At 47.6% G+C, this 12,395-nt stretch overlaps 1 protein-coding gene across 1 annotated transcript; it reads right to left on the reverse strand.

Annotated features, from left to right (window-relative positions):
• Window positions 1–367: 367 nt before the first annotated feature.
• On the reverse strand, window positions 368–7,833 carry BRI3BP (BRI3 binding protein). Its single transcript, XM_021532804.2, has 3 exons — window positions 7,604–7,833; window positions 6,640–6,742; window positions 368–5,990 (listed from the first exon to the last, which is right to left on the reverse strand). Exons 1-3 carry the CDS (start codon window positions 7,805–7,807, stop codon window positions 5,572–5,574), a joined length of 726 nt encoding a protein of 241 aa, XP_021388479.1. The 5' UTR covers window positions 7,808–7,833; the 3' UTR covers window positions 368–5,571.
• Between the last annotated feature and the right edge of the window lie 4,562 nt (window positions 7,834–12,395).

Raw genomic sequence — 12,395 nt, forward strand, 5'->3', positions numbered from 1 at the left:
TCCCTTCCCCTTCCACCTCATTTCTTCCCTTCCCATCCCACCCCACCCAACCTCATCCCACGGATCCCAGCCCAGCCCATTCCATCCATCCCATCCCATTCCACCCCACCCCGCCCCATCCCATCCTACACCATTCCTTCCCACCCCACCTCACCCCATGGATCCCATCCCACCCTATCCCACCTCATTCCATTCCATCCCACATCATTCCTTCCCATCCCTTCCCCTCCCCTCCCATCCCACCTCATCCCTTCCCCTCCCATTCCATTCCTTCCCCCCGCTTCCCTCCCATCCCACCTCATGCTTTCCCATCCCCATCCCTTCCGCTCCCCTCCCACCCCTCAGAGCCTCACCAGGCGCTCGCAGCTCAGTGCAAAGTCTCAGTAAACATTTATTCGAAGCTTTGCCACAATTAACCTTAAGTTGATTTGTGAAACTGGTCTACAAATACTGAACTACGGAGTACATGGTTTGGATGGTCCAATAAAGGAATAAATAAAGGCATGTAAAGCTCTGTAAAAAATAAGTCTGGTACAGTTGTAACTAGTTAACAGGATTACCAGTAGGATCTCGTATGTGTCTAGGATCAGAAGTGAACACACGGCGTCTCTTCAGACCAAACCATTTTTACATAAACAGTTGTACAAACTTAAACACTGTAATCATAAAACCTGATGTACAAAACAGGATGTGAAATCACTACCATCAGTGCCAACAACAAGTGCTACCACAGCAAATATAACTTCTGAATAAAAGGAAAAGATCGGTTTTTACATGTGCTGTCATCACAGGTCGATGGAATTATCCAAAAAGTTTAAAATACATGCGGATACAATAAAACCTTTTATTTTCCAACCCAGACAAAGAGAACTCATGGTCACTTAACGCCATTAGCTGCCAAATACAGATCAGTATGTGAGGCAAACCACACTTAAAACACTTGTACACCACCAAAGAGCTAAGGTTGATACTGGTCTATTTTCCACACCGACGATGCAACGACGAGTCTTGAGAAGCAAACCACGACGTGAAGGAGGAGCTACAAGTAGAGCACTGAGCTACACCGGGTGTGCACACTGCACTGACGCCCAAACCACCAGCACTGAGCTACACCGGGTGTGCACACTGCACTCTGACACCCAAACCAGCAGCACTGAGCTACACCGGGTGTGCACACTGCATTCTGACACCCAAACCACCAGCAGTGAGCTACACCGGGTGTGTACACTGCACTCTGACACCCAAACCACCAGCACTGAGCTACACCAGGTGTGTACACTGCATTCTGACACCCAAACCACCAGCACTGAGCTACACCAGGTGTGTACACTGCATTCTGACACCCAAACCACCAGCAGTGAGCTACACCAGGTGTGTACACTGCACTCTGACACCCAAACCACCAGCAGTGAGCTACACCAGGTGTGTACACTGCACTCTGACACCCAAACCACCAGCAGTGAGCTACACCGGGTGTGCACACTGCACTCTGACACCCAAACCACCGGGGAGCGTCACGTTCCACAGGACACATCGGCTATCTACAGGGGTGTGCGTCCAGAGGAGTGCCCTGCCAGAGGAGAAGAGCACTGCAGGATCCCAGAGCAGGCAGCTGAAAACCTTCAGGGATGGGAACACTGCAGGATTCCAGAGGCTGGCTCCCAGAGCAGGCAGATGAAAACCTTCAGGAATGGGAAGAGCACTGCAGGATTCCAGAGGCTGGCTCCCAGAACAGGAAGAGCACTGCAGGATTCCAGAGGCTGGCTCCCAGAGCAGGCAGATGAAAACCTTCAGGAATGGGAAGAGCACTGCAGGATTCCAGAGGCTGGCTCCCAGAGCAGGCAGCTGAAAACCTTCAGGAATAGGAACACTGCAGGATTCCAGAGGCTGGTTCCCAGAGCAGGCAGCTGAAAACCTTCAGGAATGGGAACACTGCAGGATTGCAGAGGTTGGCTCCCAGAGCAGGCAGCTGAAAACCTTCAGGAATGGGAACACTGCAGGATTGCAGAGGTTGGCTCCCAGAGCAGGCAGGTGAAATCCCTCAGAACCCCGGTGAGTTCCCGATGCCGGGCAGCCAGACCCATCCTCGGCGCCTGTGCCAGCTGCTCACACAGGGATGGGCTCTCCAGCGGGCACAGGAAGGTCCAGGAGCAGGATCTGTCCTGCAGGAGCAGCCAGGTGGGGCTGTCCCTGTGTCACCCGTGCCCCAGCAGGGCACCACGGGCGTGGCCGTGGCAGAGCTCCATGAAGTCACAGCAAAAAGCTGAAGCTACCAGGGTTGTCCTGTGCCATCCCCACCTGGGACAGGTGACACTGCTGAGGTTGTCCTGTGCCAGCTGAGGGTTGTCCCGTGCCATCCCTGCCCTGGGACAGTGACACTGCTGAGGGTTGTCCCATGCCATCCTTGCCCTGGGACAGTGACACTGCTGAGGGTTGTCCCGTGCCATCCCTGCCCTGGGACAGTGACACTGCTGAGGGTTGTCCCGTGCCATCCCTGCCCTGGGACAGTGACACTGCTGAGGGTTGTCCCGTGCCATCCCTGCCCTGGGACAGTGACACTGCTGAGGGTTGTCCCGTGCCATCCTTGCCCTGGGACAGTGACACTGCTGAGGTTGTCCTGTGCCAGCTGAGGGCTGTCCCGTGCCATCCTTGCCCTGGGACAGTGACACTGCTGAGGGCTGTCCCGTGCCATCCTTGCCCTGGGACAGTGACACTGCTGAGGGTTGTCCCGTGCCACCCCTGCAGATGTCACCCACAGGTGACACAGAGCCCTGACTGTCTCTGAGATGCTCTATGGGATACAAAAGCAGTGCAGCCACTGGCACGGGTTTCTAAAAAACAGCAGAATCCTCCATGGATTAACTAGATGGTCCAGTATGGAAAACACTTGTAAAAGGTATTTACAAAAGTTGAAAGAGATTAAATACAATATCACGTTCATGTCCCCAAAGCGCTTTCACTACAGTGCATGTTTAAAAATACAGAGCATTTTTAAAGTATGTATTTATATATATATATATATATATATATATATTGAAGATTAGATTGTGCTTTAAAAAAATCATTACTTCTGAATTTGACTAATGTGAAAACTGAGTGCTGGGAAAAATACTGATTAAAAATACCCAATTTTATATATACTGCTTTTCACATAACATTTTGCTATACATGGGATGCAAGTAATTATAAAAATATCATTTTTCAAGCAGCAGGGTGATTGAAATAAAGAGTATCAATATAGGAGGGCTGATTTTACAAAACTAAGATAAATTATTAGAGTGAGACAGGGAGAAACTGTAATCCAAATTAACATTTATATAATACTTTCAAAGAAATCTTTATCATAGACAACTCTTAATATATAAATGTTCAGTATTTTCAACTTTAACGTTAAATATGGATTACACAAAATACAATCTATGCAAACTGACCCATGCACATTGTCCTAAGGAGGTGATGGAGCCACTGACATGAGCAAGGTTTGCAAACTTTGGTCCTCAGGTCTCGAATTTGGCAAAACACATCAAGACCTGACAAGCTTTACTAGTCAATTCCTAATTTCCAGGCTGGCGTTTCAGCCCAGCCCTCTGTGCACAACAGTAGGGAGAACTGAGTCTACAGAGAAGACTCTGTAATACTATGGAAAATGAGCTGAAAAAAGGAATTTACTGTAATTTACATTTTCAGCTTGACAAAAGGGACTATTTGTTGCCATAGTCCCTATCTGATCACAGGAAAGATTTTTAAGTTGTGACAACCAGTTATTTAACAACTCTAAACCATGGACTTGTTAATAAATGGGGTGCAGGGGGATTTACAGGTGACATAAAAAATTAAACCACATTCCAACCGTGCCAAGTGCATATGAACTTCAACCGTGTTGAACCAAAGTGATCACCAGGAGTAAAGGCCATTAACATGGATTTAAAAATAACCCCCATGGAAATGCCACACACAGACCCAAAGAGGTTAGGCAAGTAATACACATATTTCAAGAACATTAAACTTCAGCATCAAGAGAAAAATAAATTCACCCCACAGTTACATTCAGTTAAGCATCACATCCAGCTTTGCCCAGTGGAAGAACAAGCTGTGCTCAAGCTGCTCCAGCCTGTCCCACCAGAGCTGGCACTGGCAGGCACACCTGGGGAACCTCCTCCTCCTCCTCATTCCCTTCCTTGGTAGCCAGGCCCCATCCCAGACCAATTTTTGTTGCCTTTTTTGATGTAGTTGTTCGTTTGGACCCTATGGAATATGGAGCTGTGCTCCATCCTACCCCTCGTGCTATCAGAACTGTGCTCATCACTAGGGGTAGGTGCTTCCCTTCCCTCCTCACCTCTGTGTGCTTGGGTGCTGATGTTTCCAGGTGAAACCACATCCCAGACTTCCTTCCCTGAGGTTACCTTTGTTTCAGTAAACCAGCACAGCCAGTGATGCCCTACCAAGCTCGTTAGCTCTAAGAAATACAGAAATCCTGCAAAATAAAATTGCTCCAAAGCTCCTCGGCTTTGAAAGAGAACCGTTTCCTACACCTTCCTCTGAAAGGTGACTCGCTTTTCCCAAAACCTAATGAGGACATAGACTTCAAGCAAAAAGCTCCTAGAAAACTATTGTAATTTTAGAAAAAAATCCAGATCTTCCTGAAGGTAATTTATTGCCGCTGATTGGTCCTGAGAAAGCTTTAAGCAACAATACATTTGCACGTGTTTTATCTGCTGCCTTTTCTGAGAAGGGTCATGGGTCCTGAGATTAAAAAACATGTTTTAGTCTATGTACTTAAGCTTGGAAAATGCTTCACTGTGCAGATTGAATATGAATTACAATTTGTCACACTACATCTTCCTTCTGTGCCAATTTATTAAAGCAGATTTCCTTCCAGACACTAACAAATTAAAGTTCTCGGGATGAAACGCGATGATAAAATGCCACACGTGTGCTTCCTCACATTGGACTGGCATTTAAGGACTTCAGATCTTCCTTCTCCCTCATTCCCCACCTCCTGTTAAAAGCTATGGTGTGAATTTTTTGGCCTGGATACCAGAAAATTCCTCATCTGATACTCTATGAAAGGCAACTTCAAGGCAATGGAATAAGCCAACAAAAACACAAAAACATTCACAACTCTGAAGAAAAAATATGGACCCACAGCAGTTACTTCTCAATGGAAGTGCTTGGTAGCTTGAGATTTTTTTTTTTCTTTTTAACTGTTAGTGTCAAATTTGCATATGTTTAACTCAATTTCAATATCTGAAAGACTACTCAATTTGCTTTTATAAAAACTTTACAAAAGATGTTTTTAAATGCTTGTAAAAGTAAGCGTTTATCTACTGAGAAAATTCTAGTACTGGATAAAACTCTGAATATACAGCTGAATTTTGTAAATGGTTTTTTCTTTCTCCTAGAAGTCTAACGGCTGAGTGTTTAACCTAGATAAATTAAGTCTTAGACATGATGAAAAGTTATAACTTCGCACACTTTTTACCATGTGATGTTTTGTTGCTTTGTAACTTCGGATGAGACAGTGCTTAGGATTTTTCCAGAGCTGGTGCAGAGTGGTCAGCAGGGGCGGGTTCACTGCTCGCTGCCCCTGTCCAGGTTCTCGATCACCCTGGAAAGGCGGATGTTCAGCAGTCTGATCTGACTATCCAGGTGATCCATCTTCTCCTCCAGGCTGCTGTTGCTGTTTCTTCTCCAATAAAACCCAACCGGCCCCGTCATGAAGTAGACGGCCACGACGAAGCAGAGGGGCAGCACGGCGTGCTCCGGGTCGCCCTCGTACTTCTGCAGGATGTACACACAGGACAGGGTGAACAGGGCCACCCTGGCGATCCAGAAGAAGCGGCCAAACAGCATGTGCAGCAGATAGAAGAAGAATCCAAGGAAAAGAGATAAAAACCAGTAGGCCAGTAAAATGGCACCGATCAGCAGGAGGGCGCGGGTCGGGTTGTTGGCAATCGCTGCTGGGCTGAAATAATGAGTCAAGTTGGAGGCTGAAAAACAAAGGGAAATGTGCAGGGTGTTAATGAGCGTGGGCCGAAGGTGGCACGGGGCAAACACATGAGCACAGCTCCAAAGGGTCAAATCCCCACAGCAGTGGGGTCACGGCTGTGTTTTCTAAAGTAAAGGGTAAAGCTGGTTCACCTAGTTCTGGATGAACCTTCTTCAAACCACTGGCTCAGCTCCAGCGATTCAACTGAATTCAATCCAGCAAAGGTGCTAAAGGCTCTTTAAAGACAAACCACTGTAGAGCCTGAGGTCAAAATTCATACTGGGGCTGCAGATCCTGCTTTGTCAAAGCTACATTCTAAAGGCTCTCAACTGCATTTTTCTTTTCTCTGGTCCTCATTGATTTCCCTGCACTGTTCCTGGCTGTGTGAATCCATTTAATGATGACACCAAGGAACCAGCCGTGACTGGTAATTCATTCTTTACACATCCTGTAGATACACATACAGAAATGGAATGGTGGGGTTCAGTCTTCTTGTTTGAAGATACTAATAGGAAAATCAAAGCCATGTGAAGCAGAGACACCACTGATGGATGTTTAAGCAGCATGATAAAATGTAACTGTTTTCCCATTCGCTTGTAAACACTGATACAGGCTGAGACAGTTCAAGGGTGAACAGGCATCACACTTACCATCAATTCCAAGAACATCTAACAAATCAGTCCATATTCTCCAGAATGTGTCCATTAATACATCCACCCCATTCACAAACCTCTCTGTCAACCTTGAGAAAAACTGAGAAATAAAATTGAAAATTAAAAAAATCCTCAATTCCTAAATAATACTTTGAGACTTATTTGCCATGAGTAGAATTATAATTAATTAAGCAAGAATTGCAGATTATTTCGTAGTCCCCACAGTAAAAATGGTAAATCTGAAATTTTTTTAGCTCCGTGAATCATGAATTTATGCGCTGCAATTATCATTACTGTAGGTATTTTGGAATGTAAATGTATACGTTGGCAAGATTTAAAAATGCACTTTATTGGCTTTACTATCGTTTTGAAGATTAGAGAAAACACTATGACCAACAACTAGTAAAGCAAACCAAAGAATTAGTTTTATCGAGCAACTGAGAGATGTCCCCAGCAGTCTCAGGTGTACTCAGAGGTCAATCCAACAGCATTTATTGCTGCCTGAGGAAAGCAGGCACGGAGGAACGCACGGCTCCCATGCCCCACGAGCACAGGATGCTGCAGACAGCCGGGATTTCAGCCGGCCTGCCCGTCTCCCCACCTCACACCCCCTACATTCGAGCGTTTAGCCGCTATTTCCCCGCAGCTCGCTGCACGCCTGGCCTCCCTCGCCTGCCTCCCTGCGAGCTCCGATGCCCCCAGCACAGGATGCTGCAGACAGCCGGGATTTCAGCCGGCCAGCGGGCGGCCCTGCGCGTCTCCCCACTCGCACCACCTACACTTCAGCGTTTAGCCGCAATTTCCCCCCGTTTGCTGCACGCCTGGCCTCCCGCTTCCCTGCCCGCAGCAGCGCTGCGCGCCGGGACGAGGCCGCGGCCGCTCCAGCGCCGCAGCAGCGCTGGGGAGGGAGGAGACGCTCGGCAAGCCGGCCGGGGAGGAGAGAGGCGAGCAGCAAGCTCACCTTCTGCAGGGCCCGCACGTTGTCCTCGCCGAAGAGGCCGCTGACGCCCTGGTAGAGGCCGCTGGCGGCGCGGCGCAGGCTGTTCTGGCGGTCGGCCCCGCGGCTCCGCGCCGCCCGGGCGCCGGGCCCCGCCGCGCCCAGCAGCAGCAGCAGCAGCAGCAGCAGCAGCAGCGCTCGGAGCTGCACCCGCCGCGCCGCCGCCATGGCCGCCCCCCGCCGCAGCAGCGCCGCCCGCCGGCCGCAGCGGCCCCGCGCGGGCGGGTCCGGGGGGCGGCGCGGCGAGGAAGTGACGGGAGACGGGGCCCCGGGAAACGCGGGACGGGGCTCTGCTCCGCTGGTCGAGCCGCGTCCGCAGCGCTGTGCCTGGGCGTCGGGGTGCAGCGCTGCTCGTCTTCAGGTTCTGTGCTGCTTTGAAGTTCTGAGCTTCGTGTTTGTAAGCTCTGTTCTGCAGATAAAGCAATTCCTTCTCTAGCTAGCAACGATAAATGATCCAAATCTCAGCCCCAAGAGCATAAGCAACATGGACTGAAGAGAGAAAAACGAGAAGGATGGGACTTCATGAGCTAACTCTACTGTAATAGACAGGGACAGGCGAACGGAAGATTTCGAGATGTGATGGAAAGAAAAACTCTTCCCCCCTCACCCTGCAACACGTAACCACACCTAACCCAGTAGTTTTCCACTCCTTACTAACCCTAGAGACCCTACTAACCCCCCCTGACGTAGCAAAGTCCCCCAAGACTATTTAAACCCATGAGATGAGATAATAAAGGCCTTTCGACCGTCCACCGCATTGGTATTAGCGTGTGTTGTTGGCCCGATTGCAACAAGGTCACCTTGCCTTCCCCTGAAGGCAACACGCTGCAACTGGATGATTAACTCCAACACGCAAATGGAGCAGAATTTACAAAAGTGTGAGACCCCCTCTGACCACTCGTCTTTATTGTGACCATTTTTGGGTGTAGCCCTGGTGGGGTCTTGTGCTGCCCAAGGTTGCAAATGGAGCAGAACTTATAAAAGTGTGAAACTCCCCCTGACCCACCAGTCGTCTTTTTTATGACCATTTTTGGGTGCAGTTGTGCTGCCCAAGGTGGATCCATGGAGGAGATCCTTTTAATAAATCCCTGCTTTGTTCTGTAACTCCGTCTAGTCTCTGTTCTAGATCAGCCTTCTCAAGGCATCATGCCCAGCTCGGGGCTGCTGAGTGTGGGAGAGATAAGGAGCTGCTGGACAGGGTCCAGCAGAGGCCACAAAGATGATTTGGAGTTTGGACCGTCTCTTAGGAGGAGAGACTGTGGCAGCTGATTTTATACTCCATGTTCTTGATGTTTAAGCCGTGTGGCTCAGCCTAGGACTGGTAGCTGAGTAGACATTTAGAATATAGACATCTCTGCTCTGGCCTTTTCCCCAGTTTTATTCTGGCCAAAGCGCTTATTTTCACATTTAGCAGAACAGCCCAGACATCTCAGCATTGTTTTCTATTTGGCCCTGGAAAGTAATGGGCCCACATCCAGGAAGGTACTTAGGATTCGATTTCAGCAGGATATAGATGCTTTATATATTAATAAAGGCTGCTTTCATTTAAGTTTTGCTGATCTGTTGATACCTGTGTACAGTCTGAAGCCTCATGCTCTTCCAGAACAGGTTGGTAGCTGATTTTTGGAGGTATTTTGGAGGTTCTTATGAGGTTTCTGGTTATCTGCCCTCAATTCCACATTGTGCTCTGAGCACACACTAAATGTCAGCTTCTGGGGCATTTCTTGCATGTTAAGAGTCTCATGATACAAAAAAAACCTGATGATAATTAGCTGTCATGAGTGTTGCTTTCTGTGCCTGGTATAATACTTTGATTTGCTTCAAGTTGGCATGGCCTTCCCTTGTGCTGCTTATGGTTCAACGGGTTATTTGTGCAAATTTGGGAACATTCCTATTTCTCTGTGTGAATGTCCATGGTGGAATCCCTTCAAAATCCTTTCTCCAAAGTGTCTGTTGTTTCTTCCCATCTGTTCTTCACAGAGTTCCAGAGGCCTGTGGTAGTGGCTGCCCTTTGCATGAGGTCAGGACAATTTGGGAAATTTCCTGGTATTTCATTGATATCCTGACCTGTCTCAACGAGGCCATTTCAGGTGTGTTTATCTCTCCAAATACCCAGCTCTTATGAAATTACATGGTATTTCACCCTGCTCTTTTAAATAAACCAAACAGTGTCTGCTCAAATAATCCATTGCATCATGGCATGAAACACAAATCTCAGCCACACTCAACTTCTTAATGAGGAGAGCTGGAAGGTTTCTAGAAAGGTCCTCTGGTGAGGGTCTCACTGTACAGAGGAGACATGAGTGTGCTTCTCTATTTCTTCATCTGCACTAAAAACTGTGGTTAGTTGTCTTACTCAAGAGAAAGGGATTTAACAACAATTTGAGTAGTGTTTAGAAAAAATTGGGGCCTTCTATGGGTATGAGTTTTAGCAGATCTCTTTTTATTTTTCATCATTATACTCAAAAAAGTGTGGCCTTAAAGAAAGCCAGCTGTTCTTAACCTCACTGACCCTTCTATTTCTGTCTTTGCTTCATTTCACAGCCTCTACCTGTCATAGCTGATCTCTTTATGACCATTTGTCATTTTAGGCCTTTTTTCCTTAATGTCCTCTCCATGAGGTTTTTCTTGCAATGTGTCAATGTTTCTTTTCTTTTTTTCCCTTTTCCTTTTTCCCTTTTCCTTTTTCCGTTTTCCCTTTTTCCTTTTTCATTTTCCTTTTTCCTTTTCCCTTTTCCTTTTCCCTTTCCCTTTTATTTATTTTTCCCTTTCTCCAAACACCTTTGATTTTGATTCTGGTTACTTGTACTTCTGACACCATATAGAGCTTGCAGAGATCATGAACATCAAATGAGCCAGGAATTTCTTATTCTTATCCAGACTCATTAACCAGCTGGCTGATGCTCTGTATGCAGGATTTAAAAAAAAAATCAAAAATCTTTAGATATCTTAATCCAGTTGGTTCAAGGGATCATGGTCAGGCCTTGGCATATTGCAGAGATTGCCCTGAGGTATTATTACAAAACTTTTATCTGATAGATTCTGGCATTTCATCAGTCAGTTTAGTCTTGCAGGTGACTCCAGGTTACCTCCGAGCCCACAGCAGGGTAGTGCCATCAGCAGCATTATTGCTGCCCACCAGCTCTGAAGCATCTTTTGAACAGCCCCTAATCTAATCTGAAAACATTATTTCATTTCTACCCTTTTATTACTATTAGAAGGCATAAGGCAAGGCTTAAAAAGATTTGGAAATGGACAATTCCAGTTAATCTTATTGAGGCTATTTTCCTCTGGCTATCCTAATCTAGTCTCCAAACTAATTGCAATGGTCACTGCAGTCCTGTTAATGCCTATTTTCTCATTATAGGTTTGTTTAATTTTCCTTCTTTTACTTGATTTTTTAAAAATCACTTTTGAAAGAGGGAAAAACTGGTGTGGATAAGGGAAAACTGGAATTAAGGCAGGGAACATGGATGCATAATCCCATTTGAAGGACATGATAGTAAAACTGCTGCTAATAAGGGGAAAAGTGCTATCAGTGTTTCCTAAAAGCCCAGTTTTAAGAGCAAATCCATCATCCCCCTTCCTGCCCGAGCTGTAACCGGGTCAGTCCTTTCTAAATTACACAATTTTCAGCTTTGATTTTGATTCTGGTTACTTGTACTCCTGACACCATATAGAGCTTGCAGAGATCATGAACATCAAATGAGCCAGGAATTTCTTATTCTTATCCAGACTCATTAACCAGCTGGCTGATGTTCTGTATGCAGGACTTAAAAAAAAAAAAAAATTCAAAATCTTTAGATATTTTTCCTAAAAGCCCAGTTTTAACAGCAAATCCATCATCCCCCTTCCTCCCTGAGCTGTAACTGGGTCAGTCCTTTCTAAATGACACCTTTTTCAGCTCAGCGAGAGGATTTTTGTGTCCCTTTCCAGGTGATTTAGCTGCTCATTTGCTTTGGGTAGGAGAAAGCGGCGTTTTTGCTGCTGCTTTTAGGAGGAAACACTTGGCAGAAAGGATGTTTGAGACATTGGAACAGCGGCTGGGGAAGGTGGGGGAATGAGCGGCCCCGGAGGGGTTCAGGAAAGGTTGCACGAGGCTGCCGTGGTGTGATTGACAGGGTGGTGTTGAGTCAGAGGTTGGAATCGATGACCTCAGACGTCTTTCCCAGCCCAATTGATTCAGGGACTGAGTTTTTTATCCTAAAACGGGCAATTCCGGCACCGCCTCAGCGCTGAGGGGAGCCGCGCAGCGACCCCGGCCCCAACCGCCCAGCGCCATGAGAGCGCTCCTCCGATTGGGCACACCTCCCGCTGCTCCGGCCGCTCATTGGTCGGCAGGCAGAGGGGCTTAAGAAACCTCTGCGCCGATTGGTCGGTGCTGGCGCCGGCTCTTCCCCCGCCGGGCCAGCCGCGAGGAGCGCGGGCTCTGGGCTGATGTGGGGCCAGGCGCGCCGCAGCCAATCAGGTGCGGCGGCGTCGGGGCCGCCGTGCCCCGCGCGGGATCCGTCCGCAGCGCGGGCCCGCCCGGCCCTGAGGGGCGGCGGCGGCGGGGTCAGAGCGCGGACGGCTGTGCTATAAATGAAAATTTGTCCAGCCAAATTAAAATAAAAAATAATTAAAATATTCATTTTGCAATCAAATTCTATCTAGCCATAAGGAAAGAACAGTGCCGAGCCCGGGGTCGGCGCTGGGTGTGCAACAAAGAGGTCAGCCTCAGCAGAGGTTTTCCTCTATGCCCACACACCTCCATCCT

Source organism: Lonchura striata, chromosome 18 (genome assembly GCF_046129695.1).
Source record: "Lonchura striata isolate bLonStr1 chromosome 18, bLonStr1.mat, whole genome shotgun sequence".
In the NCBI taxonomy this organism is placed as follows: Eukaryota; Metazoa; Chordata; class Aves; order Passeriformes; family Estrildidae; genus Lonchura; species Lonchura striata.

Excerpts from the sequence above, each read along its gene's own strand:
- BRI3BP (XM_021532804.2), bottom strand. The coding sequence starts at position 7,807 with ATGGCGGCGGCGCGGCGGGTGCAGCTCCGAGCGCTGCTGCTGCTGCTG. Across the intron at positions 6,743-7,603 it reads ACGTGCGGGCCCTGCAGAAG|TTTTTCTCAAGGTTGACAGA; the intron begins GTGAGCTTGCTG and ends TTTATTTCTCAG. Across the intron at positions 5,991-6,639 it reads AGATGTTCTTGGAATTGATG|CCTCCAACTTGACTCATTAT; the intron begins GTAAGTGTGATG and ends TTTGTTTTTCAG.